We start from the raw sequence: 19,149 nt of genomic DNA, 5'->3' as shown, positions 1-19,149 counted from the left end.
TGAAGGAATACAAAGCAAAATAGCAAGGGAGAGGCAGGGAAGAAGGTCTCTGGAAAAGTATCAGAGTCCACGGTACACTGCAGCAGACAGAAATCCTACAGTGACTACAAATAAGGTCTGAGAGAAAGAAAGTGCTTGTGATATGGCCATCTTCAGAATAATATATTGCTGACAACCAGGCAGGGTCCATGAAGTTACACACAGGATTTAGAGAGGAGAGGCAAATAAGGCAATCTCCATAGGTTGTACCTAATCTTCCCCAAATTAACGGGGATTTCAGTTCTGTGGCAGCATGCAGATCTTCATATATGATTTAAATGCACCATCAGTGATGACAAGGCTATAAATCACTTCATTAGCTCAGGCTCTATTACGGCTGCCATGATGTCACCTCACTACAGAGTGCGGGCAATGAGAACTTTACAAGAGACCACTGATGCCAACTTTTGCAAATTCAACACTTAAAAAGACAAGATATTACCAGTACCTCCAAAGTCAGACCAGAGATTCTCTTTAAGACAGCACTGAAAAGCATTTACAAGCACCTGGATAGAGATTATGTAAAGGCTACTGCTTAGGGGCATTCACACTCCCTGAGAGATCTTCTCCAAAAATTACTTCTGCAAGGCATTCATTCCTGTTGGCACCCTTGAACAACTACCTAAACTCTCAAACTAGAAAGCCAGCTCAGGAAGGGTAACTCTTGACTACAGATAATGGCAGATAAATCTGAAAAAAGGACAGGTTCACAAGCCTCAGCCTGATGTACACGACCCTGAGATCATGCAACGAGAAGGCATATGGAAGAAACAGCAGAAGTGAAAGTTGAGCAGCAAATCCCCATCCTGCATTTTACTACTGGTATTACACATGATTCTCTCAGTGAATACAGACCAACAGGCACTACCAGCTAAAAAAAAAAATCCAACTCTATTCCTGGCAGAAATTAAAGTAAAGCCTAGATAGACAAATGCTGATGAGCTACACAGGAAGCTGCTTCCAGAAGAACCCACTCCTCCTCTCTGAGGCTACTGTATACCACACAGCTCGGGGAGAGCAAGCTAATCAGTACGCAACTTCCAGGATATGCAAGGTGAAGGATGCTCTTACCAGAGCTGCACAGAGAAACAGCAAAGTTGAAAAATTAGCACACTGTCAGATCAGAAAGAAGTAAGAAGTGAAGCTATCTGAAAATCTGTGGGGAAAAAATAATAATAAAAAAAAAATCTCAGCTCCTCCTTCCAAGCAGTAAGAAAAACTGACCTTTCTCATCGTGAAAGAAAATGTCTTCTTAAATCCACGGACACACAATATCCTGCTGCCAGAGCTTTTCGCAAACAAAAGCAGCTTGAAGTTTTTACATCTGTGGCTGGTTTCACTTACAGTACATTGAGTTCCAACAACACCTCACTGACATGATTTTTTGTAAGCTAAGATAGCGTTTTCCTTTCCAATATTGTCGGTGGCTTCTCTTCCCCTCTTCATCTTTCATATTGACTTTACACTGACGCATTATATGGCTTGAAAACATTTGCTAGGTTCCAGAGGTTTCCCAATTTAAAAAAAAAAAAAGTGAAAAATTCCTATTCAGAACCCTACAGACAGCAAAAAGGAAATGACAAAGTCACATTGGCTTCACCTGTAACTTCTTCGAAGGATAAAGCAGCAAGAAGAAAAAGGGTAATTTTTCCACCCAAAGGAAGGACTGAAACAGTGCTAAGTAGTAAGAGTGAGCAGCCTCGAATGAATTTAGGTATGGAAAAGGCAGAAAGAGTAAATGCTGACGGAATGTTCTAGGAGTCCGAGGGGAGGAAGGAGGAGGTGAGGAGAGATGCTTGGCTCTTTATGTTGTATAAAGAAGAGATGTTACAGCAGACTGAGGCACTAGACCTTTCTCTCGTAAGAGAGAAAGCATTACGCTGTAGGACACTGACAGGAATTTCAACTGCAAGACACGGACAGTGGAAAAGCAAACACATCTAATACGTCTTCCAGGTTTCAGTATTTCAAAGCAAATCCTGACATTAAATAAAAATAAATAAAAAAAAAAGGCCACCTATGTACCAGCTGCCCTGTCCTATTCTTTATCTGGATTAAACTCAACTGGTGAGATAAAAGCACATGAGGTGCTCTGCTAATATAAGATACTGACCATACCACCAAAGCAGCACTTGTACTAGCTTTTACAAGTATGACACTCAGTATTACTCTCCTGCCGGAGCTGTATATTGAACAGATGCAGCCGCAGTAGTCCAGCCTTGTCTCGCTTTCTTCAGAGCTTCTTTCGTATTCTCTTAGTTCCTGAAACAGCTAGCGGCTGACCTCTGAACTGTAACTCGAAGAAACAAAGGCAGAACTGATCCCTGCTCCTTCCATACACTTCAGCCAAGGTTTGTTTTTTTTTCTGCCGTGGCCAGAAATAAAGTGGTGCCAAGTATTATCTTTGCGTTAAAGGAAGAAAAAAAAAAAAAGAAAAAACGAAAAAAAAAACACGGTTCTATCAGAAAAAAAATAAATAATAATAATAATAATTTTACTTTCTCGGTGAGCGATCTGAGGTTTTTCAATTGCCCTGACACCCCTCCGCCGCGCTAACACACCGTCCCTTTGTTTTCCTGCCGTCAGGAGGGGTGCATTCAGCGCAGGCACCGGCTGCGCCGCCCGGCTCCCCACACTTTGCCTTTTGCCCCACGAGGCGCAGCAGCGTGCGGCACAGCCCGGGGCACACCGCCCCGCACAGCCCCGCACCGCGATCGCTGCCCCCCCCAAACCCCGCTGCTTCCCCCAGCCCCAACCCCGCGGCTGCGGCTGCGGGCGGCCCGGGACACGCGGCGGGGCCGGGGCAGCGCCTCCCAGAGGCCGCCCCCGTGCCCCGGCGGCGGGGGGGGGGGGGGGGGGGGGGGAGGAGGAAGCGCTGGGCGGCGGCGCCCCCCCGGCGGTGCCGTGCGGCGCTCACCTTGGGGAAGGTGCCCTCCCGCCGCGGGCTCTTGGGGTGGTCGAAGTGCCCGCGGTCCAGCATCAGGTAGAGCGAGAAGATGACCACGCAGAACACCGCGCTGCCGAACACCGTGAACTGGCGGCTCAGCTTCATCGCCGCCGCCTCCTCCTCCTCCTCCTCCTCCTTCCTCCTCTTCCTCGCTGCCCCCCCGCGCCCCGCGGGGAAAGTTCCGAGCCGGCGCCGGGCGGCGGCACCGCGGCGCCGCGGGGGCTGCTCCGGCGGGGCAGCGCCGAGCCCGCTCCCAGCGCCCGCGGCCGAGCCGGGAGCCGCCGGCAGCCGCGGATCGGGCGGGCGGGCAGCGAGCGGGGAACTGGCGGCGGCGGCAGCAGCGCCGCGGGGCCGACCGAGCGCCGCCGCTGCTCCGCTTCCCGTCCTCCTCCTCCTGCGGCCGCCCCGCTCCTGCTGCTGCTCCTCCTCCTCCTCCTCCTCCTCCGCCCCGCGGCCCGAGCGCTGCCGCGGACGCCCGCAGCAGCCCCCGCCCGCCGCCCGCCGCCGCCGGAGCCCCGCGCTCCGCCCCCGCCCCCGCCCCCGCGCGGGTGGGCGGCGCCTGCAGCGGTGTCAGCGCCGCGCCCCCCCCCGGCCCCGCGCGGCGGCCGTTGGGCGGCGGGGAACGGCTGCCCCCGCGGGCAGCCCCGCCGTGAGGCGGGCGTGTGGCGGTTGGCTCCTTCCCTTCCCTTCCCTTCCCTCCTTCCCTCCACACAGTTCTGGCAGATGTCAATGGTGCTGTGGGGATACGGGGTGCTGCTGAGGGCTGCCCGAGTGCTAAAAGCGTGTTTTTTTACCATGTTTTAGCCGCACGTAACGCACCGCGGACAGCTTGTGCCGGGGAGCTCTGACGCCCCTGCGAGTTGAAGTCCGAAAATTGGCGTTAGCACCACGGCTCGGCTTTTCCCTTCTCATTAAAATCCCCCCCCCCCAAAGTTCCTAAAACTGTAGCACCAACACATTTTTGGCCAGCAGAGTTCAGTAGACTTTTGAAGGAGCCAGGAAATTTAAACCTGTGCTAAGTTCGTCCATATTTAGAGCCTGCTCCAGGATCTCACAGAACCTACTTCAGGGATCGATAATGCGTAACTTCTAACCCCCTTCCTCCCACTAGGCAAAAAAATAAAAAATAAAGTGTTAGCTTCTGGACGTGAAAGGCCTTACAGGACTCCTGCAGTCACTGGATATGGATGTTATCAGCTACCATGGTGGGAACTGCTGACAGCAGAGAAACTGTGCACTTTTGTGCATATTGACTGAGTTTAAGTTTAGAAAGACCGATTTTAATCAGGGGGTGAGAAACGGAGGATGAAGAGTGAAGCTGAGCGCTGGTGACAATACAGGGGAAGGACAAAAATGGGGCAGGAACAGAAAGGGGCCGACAGCAGGGAAAAACGAGGAGTAAGAGACAAAGCAGCTCAGAGGCAAAAATGACGGTGGAAAGGCACAACAGACGGAAGATGCAGGTGGATCTCCTACAGAACTGAAATAAAACCCGGGAGTTTTGAAGCCTGATGCTGTCTGCTGTTCAGCAAAAAGCTGTAAACGCATGGACCTTACCTGTTCACATTTGCTCCATCCCCCCCTCTAGCGGCAGATGCAGACAGAAAATAAAAAATGTTTCTTTTCCCATTTGTTACTTTGTTAGTGGAGTTCAGATACCTTCCTCAACCAAAAATCCAGCTTTGCAGTGATCTCCGTAAGATGCCATTTCCAAATCTCTTTTTCCTAAAAGGGAAATTGTGTTTAAATCTGCAGTAAGCTAACAGTAAGATTTCAAAAAATAGCATCAGGCTCTGCAATATGTATTATTAGTGTTCACTCCAAAGCCTTTGCTCATCTTTTACATGATCAGACAGATAGCATTTTAGATAGCATTTTTCTCTTTTTTTTTTTTTTTTTTTTTTGTGTGTGTGTGTGTGTGTGTGTGTAGTTGATTCTTTGAGCAGGGTGCCTAGAGGGAAAGACAGAATTGTGAACAAACCAGTGATCTGTAGACCTTCTGTTTCCCTTGTTGGAAAAGCCAGAAGCAGTTTGATGAATGAGACAAGAGTACTGCAGAGACAATAATGGTCAGGTGGCTGAGAGAACTGAAGTGCCGCAGACAGTCAGACACTGTTCTCACCTCCGTTAAAGGGCTTCTTGCTGATACTGTGTCACACAAACCAGTGTATCCACAGAAAGCTGGTAGGGGTTCTTTACCTCCCGGGTTCCTTCCCAAGATGTCGGCGATCTAACCTGCAGAAGTACGCAGAAGCCATATTTGCAGCTGAGGCCAATGAAAGCTATGAACTTGGTCTTTTCCTCACAAATGGTCTTTTACAGCTAAAAATAGTACTGTATAAACTATGATTTCTTCAAACACCACTAGAATGTAAGGAAATTAACAGCTGCATTGCCACTTCACTGTTTCATTGGTGTATATCAAGTGATGAGAGGCCACAACTGAAGACGACAGTAAAACCATGTGTTGTATCATGATAATTTCAGCAAGTGCAGACCACTGAATCAATGATAGCATGGGTCATGTGCAAAGTAGTATCCGGTCTTATGCTTTGAAACTGTGTAATAATGCCTGAGGGGACGAATTCAGGTTACATAAAACAGTGTCCTGATGTATATATGGACCTCAGGTTTTCTTGGCAACATTTTGACATGTTTCCTGTGTGTTTGATTTTGCAACTCTTCCTATTCCTGTTGTGAGATATCTGCTAGATGACAGACACTTAACATCAGAAACCATTATCTGCTTAGATACCTGTTCTATTTTTTTAGATACACTGTAGTATCCTAATATCTAGTAGCTGATAAATAAGAATGTATCTTGTATTGAATTGACAGACTCAGCTAGGGTGGCATAGGACTAAAACCTTTGGTCTATCGTCAGTAGATCTAGTACTGGTAGCATGAAGAGACAAGTACTAGAACAATGCTTCCAGTTCTGTTTCATCTTTGTGGGTTCTGCCTGTGGGTGTGTGGGTGTTTGCTTGTTTGTTTCTTTTCACACAGAATGGGAAAAGGATATCAGTACTACGCAACGCTAAAACATATGCAGGTTCTGATTTGCTTAGAGATGCAGTGCCATGTCCAAAAAATTCTTCTCAGGTAGAACTCAGGTTCCTTTGATAGATACCTGAATTACGTTATGGAGCAGATAAGGAGAACTCTGTTCTTCAGAAATAACACTCAGAAATCTAAAACTGTTCAGGGAAGATTCCTGGGCAGTGAACAAGAAACACTGAAGACAGTTGTAAAACCCAGCCCTTTATCAGAAATTAAGCATATTAGTAAGGGCCTAGTAATGTATGTTTTCTTCTGTTCAGACTCTGTGATTTTGAATCCTCTCCTAAATATAGATGTCAATGGCTTGTTTTTCAAACAACTAATTAATATATCAACTTCTGAAGTGTGGAAGGAAGAAAATGGTGATGCTGACCACTTTTATAAACTAGCCATGTTTACTAAAGGCTATCTGCACGTATCTGTGTGTGTATGATACTACAAATAAATGCATATTACATATATTTTTATCCATGTGTGTGTAATCCACCTATGTCAATGTTATTTGTGTACATGAACACTTTTTGTGTGTTGAAGCATTTAAATACTGGCTAGAATATACTGCTGGAACTTTGGTCTCCTGCCAGTAACTTCTGCAATAGGCTACAATGTGCTAGCAACACGTAACAGTGTTTCTGCCATCCTTTACAACTATTATTATTGTTGTTGTTGTTGTTGTTGTTACGTTAAGAACTACATTCTCTGAGGGATGCAATCTTCTGGCTGTATCTTCAGTCATGGCCAAGTTTTTTCTACCCATTTAGGGTTAGAAGGGAACACGGATAATGAGGGTGGGACAAACCTACACAAAAGTTCAAAACCAGACCTGCAATCATATGAAAGACATATCTTAAGTACAGATATGTTTTCAGCCATAAGCAGCTGCTGAATGAATTTTTTATTATTATTTTTTATTATTTTGTATTTATTATTTTTTTATTTTTTTTTTAGATGTCAGGTTTGAATTTGGGCACCTAAAAACATACTATTCCTTTCTTTAGAAGCCAAACTCCTTTTCTGGATCTAGCCTCTAATAGGAAACAGAGGAAACTGGTTTTGAATAGTTATTTTCTTATTGACCAGTCTGATGGTATCTAAATTACATTTTCCACTACAGACCACAGAAACCTTACCTCTGGCTATGCAGAAACTATACAGTCAAGTAAACTCCATACCTGAAGGCATCTGCCACCCAAACAAGGTAGAAAATATAAAAATAAGAAGTTACACAGGTGTAACTTCTATAACCCCCTTAACTGCATACTATTTCACAACAGCAGATAAAGCTATAATTACTGTTGCTAAAAATATTGTAAAAAATATATAAATAAAATAAAATAAAATAAAATAAAATAAAATAAAATAAAATAAAATAAAATAAAATAAAATAAAATAAAATAAAATAAAATAAAATAAAATAAAATAAAAATCTGTGAAAACATTTATTGACAAGAGTTTGTTTCCACACCAAGTCAATGACTATTAAATCATGAAATCGAGAGACAACATGTCTATTTTAAAATATATATAACTTCTATTACTATATGTAACTTCAGTATTTAGAGCCAAACTATTTCATTTGGGGAGATGGAAGAGTATCATCACCATTTAAAACTATTATGGCTGGACTGGACAACAAGTGATAAATATGTTGTTTATTTGAAAACTTTAACTAGTCTCAAAAGTTTTGTAATGAACACACAATTTTGGCAACCTTTGCAAGTTTTCTTCCCCCCCTTTCTTTTATAAACTTTTCCCTTTTTTCCTCTTCTCCCCTTCACCTGTTTTCCCCTTACCTCTCCTATCCCCCCACCCCCCTACTTTTCCCTTTTCCTCCTTTTTTTTTAATTATTTTTTTAAACCAATAAGCCTTCACATTCCTGCCAGGCTACTTTATTTTCATTTGATGTTTCCTCAATGTCAGATCAATCACTTTTATTTAAATCCAAATGAAAAATCTACGGAAACACTTTAGCAGTGCCTCATTGCCTACTATTAGTATCATGGAGAAGTACTTGCCAGTCTTTGCATTTATTGAAGGTGTAAGGCTCCAGCCTGCAAAAATCAATCAATGTTCATAGCAGTCAGGTCATTCTTCTCTAAAATATTAGTAACTAGTGAAGCAAAATAAGGCATTGCTTTCAACACCATTGAATTTCTTTGCTTGTCTTTGGTATATAACTTTTAAACATTGCATTTGATCACTTGATTGAATCAAGGACCAGAGCCATGTAAATTTGAAGCAAATCATTTGTTTGTATGTGTATTTAAACTCCAATGGCTTTAGAATTAGTCTGCATTGGCCTAGTATAAATCTTGAAACACTGTATAAGTGAGTACTGGGGACTTTATGAAGCCTCGTGTATTCTCAGCCGAGATACAGCTGAAAACATGTAAGTGTGCAGCTTTCTTAAGCTCCTGGTGTTATTTGTAGTTCTAATAATAATAATAATAAAATAAAAAGTAATTAGAAAGAAAAAAAAAAAAGGAATATAGAACAAATGTGGAAGGTTCAGTTTTCTTTGTCCTTTAAATTTTTTGTAATGCAAATTTCTGCTTATGTTTTTTCTTCAAAATATCTTTGCAAAGGCTGCATTTCTTTGAAGAAATGTAGTGTTATCCGTTAGCATCCTTCTGTTAACAAGTCTGATGTGAATTGCTGCAAAAATTTGATTTTATATGGTACTTATATATATAGTCTGAATTTTTTCTTCCCTTACATACTGAAATTCCCTCCAAATGCTTTTAGAGTGCATGATTTGAAATATATGTTTACAGTTACTGTCTTTATGTAACTATATATTATTTGGAGAGGAAAAAATGGTGTTGTACTTCTTTGTTGAAATCAGAATTTTGAGACTATATGTTTGCAGAAAGTTAATATAGAGGTAACAATCAATTACTTCTGTTATCCTGATAGGTTAAATAATTTCATCATCATATTAATATATTATAGATCACAATAAACAGCAAAAAAAAAAAAAGGTAGATGGAAACAAGTTTTAGTGTATATGTATTAAGATTCTGGGCTCTTTCAAATCCCTGGAAGGCTTTTTGTTAGTCTGTCTTGACACCTACAAACAATGGTGCGGCCTGTTCTCAGAGGACATACTAGAACTATTTGATCCGTCTCACCAGGTGCTGTCTGACACCATTTTCTGAGCTTTTTTGTGAGCCATACACGATTGTTTGCAATGAGCATTGAATTCATTTTTCCTGATCAATGTCCGGTTTGCCCACTCACTGTAACAAAGCCTTTTTCTACTGGAGAACCTTGAACAGCCTTAATCCTCTCTGTGCTGAATCAAAACAGCTGGACTCTAGGAAGCAGATAGCTTCACAGTCAATGTTAATTTAATAAGCATGGCATGACAAAACATCAAAAAGTTACCTTGAAAGATCTGAAAGTAAGCCATGACAAGCCATATGTCTGTAAGTCAGTCCAAATATGTGTGAACGCACATGAAAGCTTACTGAAGTTCCTGTGCAACAGTAGTAGTACAGAATAACAAGAAACAGTCAAAACAAAATTTTAAATAACAGAAAAAAAAATATTGGACAAGCTTGTTCATTAATGATGAATCTAGCTGTTAAACAATACATCAATGTGATTTTATGAAATGAAAGAATGCCTTCATTTTTTCTGAATGCTATTGGATATCTGTATTTTATTTGGGTACTTAGTCATGTGTTTAATTATCTGGAAATACAGTAGAATAAAAACACACAAAAAAAATTAACAATGTATCTGCTATAGATATACATAAATTTTTCAAAATTAAAGCTGATTCAGTACTCAATACAAAGTAAAGATGGAGCACAGCAGAAAATGAAATATTCATTGTAAACAACACAGCACTGGCTTTAAAAGTAAAGCATAGGTTACGCTAAGGAAAGAACAGACTAACATCATAGGACAAAACCTTCAGTGGGCTTTTCCAGTGTCATTCAGATCTCAAGAAAAATAGTGATCAGAGGTATTACGTAATACTGGAGTTACATCCCCAAAACAGATAGAGGCAGTCTTCTGCATCTCCGAGGATCCTAAACATGCTAAACACCATCTCTAGGAAACACAACTGGGAGGCTTTATTGATGAAAGACAAATTTAATGAAAGACAAAGAACACAGTGGTATCCTGATTATTCTCAGAGCTATCCAAACCTGGGAAACCATTCTGAGAACTGCAAATCTTCAAGCATTAACAAAGGTTAAAGGGGATAAACCAACAACTAATGGGTGGAGATTCTGCATTAGCGACATCAAAGTAAAAAACAGTGTCTCAAATTTAAGAAGTCACATAGAAATATCAGTTAAGATTTTTTAATTAGCTAATATCTAACGAGTGGTAAAACAAAGTATCTTCAGCGCAGCAAATGTCATGCTTATTAAAAAGGCCAGTTACAAGTGTGAGCTTGGTACTACCTAATTCAGAAAGTATGTTTTATCATTGTAAGTTTAGTGACAGAAATAAATGTAAACCATGTTACACTTATGTGTTCCTGTGGTGCACTTATTTAATACATATATATATAATCTTGACCATTTACTTAGCCCCAGAGTATAAAAAATTGGTCAAATATAAACATCATAGTCCTCTGTATTTGTAAAAAGACTCGGTGTAGTAGAGACATCCACTATATACAGATTTGCAGGAGCTTGTCTCCCTTCACAGGATTGTGGAGCAGGCTTTTTAGATACTTTTTGAACTTTTACCTGGGGCAAAAACCTAATTATTATGGAACCTCACTAATGCTCTTATTTATGTTTTTAATCCACAAGTTTTAAACCATGCAGAGAAAAGCTGAGCACATGTACAGCTCCCTTCATATTTTTTCTGCAGTAACAACCTAAGTTGTCAAGGTGGTCCAGAAGTACATTTGGTACTGGATATTTTGCCAAGTTTTGGAGTGTATATGAGTATAAGGAAATGCATTATTTCCTGGCCCACCTTGGTTGAAAATATTTGTTCATTTCTGTAGAAGTTCTAGATCCTTATTTGATGAGAAAATTCACCGTAACTTCAAGTGCAAACATCCTTAAGAATATCTCAGATGCGTCTACCATTGCGTACATGAACTAATTAAATCGTGACATATATTCACAAATTTACTCATCTTGGAATGATGTTAACAATATGGAACAAAATTTGCATATTTTATGTCTATTGTTGCTTACTGCCTATGAAAGCAAAGCTTCAAAAATGTAGAAATACAGTACAGAGTATTTTTGTATGACATTCTGGTTCTTTTTTTTTTTTTTTTCCTTTGACCTCTTTTCAATTCTTCTGAAATCTATGTCATAAAAAAAAAATCTTACAAACCAACTTATATTTTGAGAGAGACTTTTTTTTTGTTGTTTGTTTCTTTGTTAATGCATTACTAAAATGAGAAGACAAAGAGAAATGGTCAAAAAGTAAATGACAACTGACACCATCTGTGTAGACTTGTGCAAAGCATTTGACACTGTCTCACACAATATCTTTCTCTCTAAATTGGAGAGACGTGAATTTGACAAATGGACCACTAGGCAGGTAAGGCATTGACTGGATGGTTGAACTCAGAGTTGTGGTCAATAGCTTAAAGTTCAGGTGGAGACCAGTGATGACCGGCATTCCTCGGGGATCAGTACTGGGACCAGTGCTGTTTCATATCTTTGTCGGTGACATGGACAACAGGATCAAGCACACCCTTAGCAAGTTTGCCAGTGACACCAAGCTGCATGGAGTGGTCAAAATGCTGGAGGGAAGGGATGCCATCCAGAGGGAAATAGACAGGCTCTGGGGCCTCCAGAACAAGGACATGGGCGTATTAGAACAATTAAGAACACTTCTCCTATGAAGACAGGCTGAAGGAGTTGGGGTTCTTAGGCCTGGAGAAGAGAAGGCTCCAGGAAGACCATAAAGTGGTCTTCTATTACCTAAAATTCTTCACTCAGAGGGTGGTGAAGCACTGGCACAGGTTGCCCAGAGAAATTGTGGATCCCCCATCCCTGGAAGTGTTCATGGCCAGGTTGGATAGGCCACCTGGTCTAGTGGGAGGTGTCTCTGCCCATGGCATCAGGGGTGTAACTAGAAGGTCTTGAAGGTCCCTTCTAACCAAAACCATTCTCAGGAATACAGGTTTCACTAGCTGCATTTCTTCAGACCAAAGTGATCCTTTTTGCCTTCCAAAACATGCCTAAGAATATTAGAATCACTTCCTTTTATGTTTTACATCTCATATACGGAGATTAAAGATTAATGTCCATATAAAAGATTATTTCTAAATGAACAAACCTATTACACTATTGAAGGGAATTAACACCATGTCTCCACCTGCCCCAGCACACCCAACAGAAGAGAGTGCTTTCCACAGTCACTGGCTGCTACTGTAGGCTCTTTGATGTTGACAGAGGCATGCCAGCCATAATGCTTTTTAGCCGGTTGAGATTTCAACAAAAAGTTTTGCAGTAAATATATGCATGCATTTTTGCATGCAATATAATGCAGTAGACACTCAGGAGAACAGTAATGCAGAAATGATGAACATTCACAACATGAAAATATTGTTTGTTATAAATTGGAAAACAAAAAGATCATACATTACCTTGCAAAGTACATTGCAACTTCCTCCCACTGACCCATTTTCACGTTTAGAGTGATTTGCCACACATCAACTCTGTCAGAAAGGAGATAGCTGGCCCACTATGGGCTATTGGGAAGCAAAATCCATGGGCAAGAGCTCTGTAAGATGTTGAAGTGTTAATTGAGAGAGAGAGAAAGAAACTGTGGGAGTTTGTTAAACGTTGTAACATGCCGTAACAAGTTTCTATGACACAGTACATGACCTACATTGTACAGAGGCACAACGCGTGGTTGCATTATTCTACTATTTCATGTCACAATGCAGAAAGTAAAACAAAGGCTTTAGCGAGACTTATACAGCTCTGGTGAGAACATCCCCACAAATCCTGTGGGAGACAGGTGAAAGAAGAATTTTGCAACAGTTTTCTGCAGTTAGAGTGCTTTGGAATTCTAGTTTGAAAGCAAAAAGGGAAAGCTAGGAGGCTGCAGAGAGGAGGTTCTATTGGCAGCAGTATAATTTAGTTTTCTATCAGTTTGCTCTTCCTTCTCTGATACCCTGTAATTTAATAAAGAACAAGCACTGTTTTCCACAGTTGTGGCATTTATGAGCCTATCTCTCCCTTAGAGTACCTTATGTTTATAAATAGGAGTTAAGTTCTGTAGAACTTCTCCATCAGATAATTGTTAATCTGGTTTCCATCTTCTACCTGAATGCCCACTTTTATTAATTTTGTACGCCATTATATCTTTTTTACTTTTCTGCAATATTTGATTTGATGTTTACCAGTACTTTTAAACATTGTAGAATATAGAGGACATTTGCTTTCTGGTCATAGGATTTCATTTTTCATTGGGAAACTAGGCTAAATAAGAAAAAGTAGTGACACTTTTTGAGAAAATGTCATTCACTGTTATGTAAAGATGTAATAGGTGTAGTGTCCTCTTCCACCACAGTGTAGAAGATTGTAAATAACTACTAATAAAAATGTACACAATCAACTACTGCAACCATTCTCAACTCCAGTGGTCCGCAGACAGTTCATTATCAAATGGCATTAAACAGGAATTACTAAGTAGTTATGATAACATCCTGACACTGTATCTTGGCTTTTCTGTTGGTGGTGTTGCATTTCCTTAGTCAGTGATTAATTAGCTCCTTAGCTTTTTCATCTCTTTCTTTCTGCTGTGAGCAAAAATGTGTGAATGATGGGGAGGAAATTATCTCTCAATCTCCTCTCTGCTGGAGGCAACAGGGAGAGGATTGACTTCTATAGTTTTTTCTTCACAGCATGCTAACTGCATCACAAGTAATCACATGCCTGTCAACATGACCATGTCTGCTCCATGACCACATTGCCAATGTCAGCAAGACTCAATTGGCACTCTCTGTGGTGATGATAAGTAATACAGGTGTCTGATCTGCATATAAAAATTCACACTATCATTTTATTCTTGCATTCGTAAGAGTTGTATTTAATTTGCCTGCTCATGCCTGTCACAGAAGGAAACAATTCAAGTCAACAAAAGTAACTTCACTGAAGGTACGGGCTGAAGTTATGAATCTTTACCTCTATATTTGTTAGGACCAAAATCTGCTTTTCAGGAGAATAAATTTGAGGAGTTTGTGTTGATTTTGTGTTTCAGAGCTTCTATCTTCTTATGCTAGAAGGCAATAACATCAATTGCAAAGCTTACTTGAAGAACAGAGAAAATGGAGATGCTAAAGCTTGCCATTCAGACTACTTTAACAGCTGAATAGAAGCATACAAGCATGCATAGATAAATCAGGTACAAGTTTTATACAAAAAAAAAAAAAAATTAAAAAATGGGGATAACTTAGGATGATCAGGCATGGGCTCTGAACTTTTCCATGAAGAAAGATATATTAAGATTTTTTTTCTGAGGAGCTTGCTCAGTACTTGACAATGTGACAATATGTTCATATGAGATGACCAGTGATGTCAAAGACACTGCCCAGGATACTGGAAAGCAAGACTTCAGGTGAGACAGGCATTAGAAAAATCTAGTTCAAGCCTGCTGTACTTTCAGGAAACCAAGAAACCCCTTGCTGCCCTTTGGATAAAACTTTATTCCAATGTGTGCCAGTCAGCTAAGAAATATCTTAACCACGGGCCAATAAAATGCAGAATAGTGAGAGAACATAATTTCAACAAGCATCACAAGCTTTCTTAAGAATACTTTGGAAGGGACTGATGATTTGCGATAGAATCTCAGAGAATCATTTAATGAATATTCACACTCATGCATTTAAACTGCACAGCAAGTTGGCTGAATTATGGAGTCCTGAGCATGCAGTGTTTTTGTGCTTCCAGTTATAACAAAATTATGTCTATTACGGACTGTGACTATTCCATTGCATCTGACGTGCAGCTTATATATGTCTTACAGACTAAGGATGCCTTTTTCTTTGCCATTGATGTAATTCATTGATGCCAAGACAATGGACATATTATTTGCCGTAATTGGATGAAAGTATGTAATATGTAATTTTGGAAATCATAGTGGCAATACAAATCATTAACATTTTTTTCTCTTTTTAGAATGTTTTATTAGGTATAAATTGCACAACAGACTATTCACTTTTTAATCTGAGTACTCTGTAGCACACAGAATGTAGAGGCAAAGTTGGAATTTCACTTCGTGGTTTTAAATCAAGTACTTTATTAAGGTTTAAAGCAGATTTCAGCTGTTACTTCAGTTGCATCAACACTAAACTAGAAGGTAAATACTCAATAATTCTTTTGTAGTTAGAAAATCAAATGACATTAGTTTCTGTTGTTAGAAACCATAAACAATCTGCCACTATCGTATACTGAAGAATACAGAAGTAGTCTTCCATGTTTATTGTTTATGTTTTTGTGTGTTTGTTTTTGTTTTGCTTTGTGTTCTTTGTTTTGGCAGCATCTACTGAATCTTTTATAAATCCAGGAAGCAGGAAAGTGGTGAATCTGAAATGTTAATGAATTAGTAGTTTTGAAGTTCTTATCACCCAGCAGGAAGAACCTCTGTTTTTATTGTCATCACAGAAGTGTTGTTAGGGATACTGCCTCAACAACAACAAAAAAGTTTCTTAGACGGGAAAGTATAGCCTTATTCCAGAATTGCTTTCATAGTTAAGTTGAGGCAGCAAATCTTTGGCTAGATAATATGTTTCTTGACAGAGCAATTCTCTTTCCCTGCTTTTTAAGACACATCCTGCTTTGGTTTAGAGCATTTTATTTCTACAAGTGCTAATGCTATCCAATATCTTAACTGTTATTTAACGTCTCGCCTTTCCACATTTACACAATTTCAAAAGGGTGATAATTAATTACATTTTTCTGAATATAGCTCACACAAGATGAGATATTGGGCCTTAAATGATACTGTTTAAGCTTTCCTAAGTCTGAACCGGTGCTAACAGAGTTGGTCTTACTGTTTACCCCATATCTGAATTCCCATCATTGGTCCTATGCTGGAGCTCTAGAAATCATGATGGTGCACAGACAGTGCAACAAAGACAGCTGACACCTATGGAAACAAAAATTAGTTTGTTCTCAGCCAGGCGTGGTTCTGTACATGACTACCTTTGATTGCACAAACGCTTGTGCTGTCATAAGCAAGAGAACATAGATTTATACTGGTATACGCTAACAATTGAACAACACCTTCCATTGTAAAGCTCTTCAACTGGCAATAATAATAATAATTTATTTACAGTTTTAAAACAGGGATGTAGTGATATTAATTTTGGGAGTGTTTGGATTTTGTGTAACAATCAAATATGCAAGGCTGACATTTATTACTGGTTCCCGGATTTGTTGGATTCAGGGGTAAAAAGAAAATATATCAATATCTCTGTTCTTCTGACACATCCTGCCTCTGCCAAGCTGAGATACTTTCTGGACAGCTTAAGCCTTTTGAGACATCTTTCCAGGCCCAATGAAAGAAACAATGTGAATTTTGAATTCCAAGTGCCATAATGGCTAAACATAGCAATATATTTCTGATTTCTGGAGTTCTATTATTTCTTTAAAAGAAATATAAAACACTGGAAAGCTTCCAAAATAAGTAGAATGAAGCCGAAGTTCACATTGGACAACAGAATTGTTCTTATCACATAGTATTTATACATTAATGTGGTTTTAAGAGCATCTACCTAATTATTCAAAAAGTATAGAACTTAGTGAAACTGAGTGAAACTACTTAATCTATCTAAAATCAGATTGAGTTCTGGAATGGAATTAATTAATCACAACACATCTGAAACGGACAATATCTACGTGGAAGAAATAGAAACAGATTATTTCTATTTTCACCTAGCAGTTGAAAGTCCAATTCATAACCTCATCCCTAGGCCAAGTTTATGAAAATATTTGTTCTGAAGCTGTTCAACTTTCAATAAGAAAATACAAATCTAACAAATCTGAGGAACGTTGTTCTTTTGTGACTGTTTTCAGAGTGATGCATCAATAACAATAATAAAGAAAATTATATTATTCCCACCTGTTGACTGGACTAGATTAAACCTTACTAGAACTGGGTGCATAGAGCAGTCACCTTTAACATGGTGAAAAAAGTCAGCTGTTAAGCTCTTTTTATTTATTAAACAAATAAATCAATAATATAGTTGAGCAATCAGTACAGGTCAAAGTACAGTCTTAAGTAGCATATACAAGTCTGTACAGAGCCTCTAGCATCCTTACGTAGGCTCCTCCTAGTACCTGAATGAACAAACAGACACCAAAATATTAGTCTTTCTACTCTTTCTTCAAAAAGAAGAAAAAGAAAAAAAAAAAAAAAGAAAAAAAAAAAGAAAAAACCTTTGAGCCAGACTTTACTGCTTATGGAATAGGGCTGTGACCAAAGCAATTTTCAACTGATTACTCCAAAGTTCTGAAAAATGACTTTGTGCATTCCTTGTAAACAAATAAAATAAAAGGGAGTAGATTCCATTATCTTCTCTCCTTGCCTTTTGTTTTGTTTTGTTTTGTTTTGTTTTTAAGGGAAATGGCCTGGAGGACTTGGACTTTGCTGTGATTCAAAATCTAGACAAAGCAGAGGACAAGTTAGTCATCACTCACATACACATGTACAGTTTTGTAACTGAAACATTTGTCATTTGATAAATAGCTCAGGAAAGAAATGTATTTTTAGTCTTGTAAAACAAAACTGTTCTTCAGTCACAGAACTCAATATGCATCCAGAAATATGTAAATATATATTTATAAGTGTTGGCGAAGATGCAGTCAGCAAAATGATGCATACTACGATAATTATTTGGCATTTAGAAAGCTGTACATTAAGATGCAGTGTGGAATAGCTTTACAATTTTTTAATGTTGATAATAGCAAGTGTAACAGAAGGCAGATATTTTAGGGAATATCAACAGGTTGAAAAATGAAGTTTGGATAAATGAGATTATCAGTAGTCTTTTTAAGTTACTGTTTTATGACAACTGTGTGGGTTTTTTCTGCATCTCAGTTAGTCTGGACCCATTTTGCTCAGTTGGATTAAATGTTACAGTTACACTGCATTTCTACAGTGAATTATTCTAAAAGTGTAATCTTACAGCTTGTCTATGATTACAAACTGAAACAAAGAACACCAACAAAAATACTATTTACCTCTTTAAGCATCACAGTTGGCACACTTGCTCCAAGTCTCAGCAGAATTAAAGATTATGGAATCCAAATCATATTTCCTGTTGGAAGCATTTTCTTCAGCCTTGTCATTACTCTACAGATTTTTCAATGGCATTTGGCATCTTTTAGCACAATTAGTCTGTATGCATACAGTTCTCTGAATAATTGTTGTGCATTTGCCAGAGAATATAAACGTGTTACTCAAACAAAATAAGAGCTTGTTAGTATATTTACATCTGTGTAATGCCTAAGTGGACAAAGAGTGATATTGCAGGCTAAACAGTTCCTCCCACCCCCATACGCCCTCCACCTGTAAACTGACAAAACAGCTCTTCCTGCAGCAGTAATTTCTCTGGTCCAATATTGTAATTCTACTTCACATGGCAAAGTGTGATTGAAAGCCTGGATGCCAAATCCCACCACAGCTTTCTGGAAATTATATCTGCTCCACCTCGCTTTATGCTGTTAAATGCTTTAGGTAAAACTTTGAAGAGAAAATTGTATCAGTAATACATGGATGGATTCCTGCAAAAAACAGATTTTTTTGTGGGAATGGAATGCCAGGAGGCCCAGAGGTGCAGTAGGACAGGGAAATTTCCTTTCTCTGCCAGCTACAGAGAAAGGAAATGTAACAGACTTATTAAGGAGCAAAAATATAAGCCTGATATTCCTGTTGAGATATGTTTTTTTTTTACATATCCATCACTGACATGATAAATTGGAATCTTGGTACCTCCCTATCAGAAATAATGGACAGTGATCTGATCCGAACTGAGAGGTGTCCTTAAAATGGTGCCTGTGGGAAAGTTGTAAATGCAAATGATGTTGAGAGCAAGAATTAAATAATTGGAAATATCTCCAGATACAGTAAAAAGGGAATCTGAGTACCTGTGATG

General features: G+C 39.5%; 1 protein-coding gene across 1 annotated transcript in view; it reads right to left on the bottom strand.

The window, feature by feature from the left end:
• The window catches only part of MAN2A1 (mannosidase alpha class 2A member 1), a gene marked incomplete at its 5' end in the record, with an annotated part of 128,091 nt that extends 125,000 nt beyond the window's left edge, over positions 1 to 3,091 (bottom strand). Inside the window, one exon of the mRNA XM_084304915.1 lies at positions 2,957 to 3,091. Within this exon, the coding sequence (XP_084161041.1) occupies positions 2,957 to 3,091 (135 nt within the window). The remainder of the gene's footprint in view (positions 1 to 2,956) is intronic.
• Between the last annotated feature and the right edge of the window lie 16,058 nt (positions 3,092 to 19,149).

This window comes from Netta rufina (assembly GCF_964035555.1).
Source record: "Netta rufina genome assembly, chromosome: Z".
Lineage (NCBI taxonomy): Eukaryota > Metazoa > Chordata > Aves > Anseriformes > Anatidae > Netta > Netta rufina.
The sequence above is the reverse complement of the archived record's forward strand: the minus strand, read 5'-3'. Positions and strand labels throughout refer to the sequence as shown.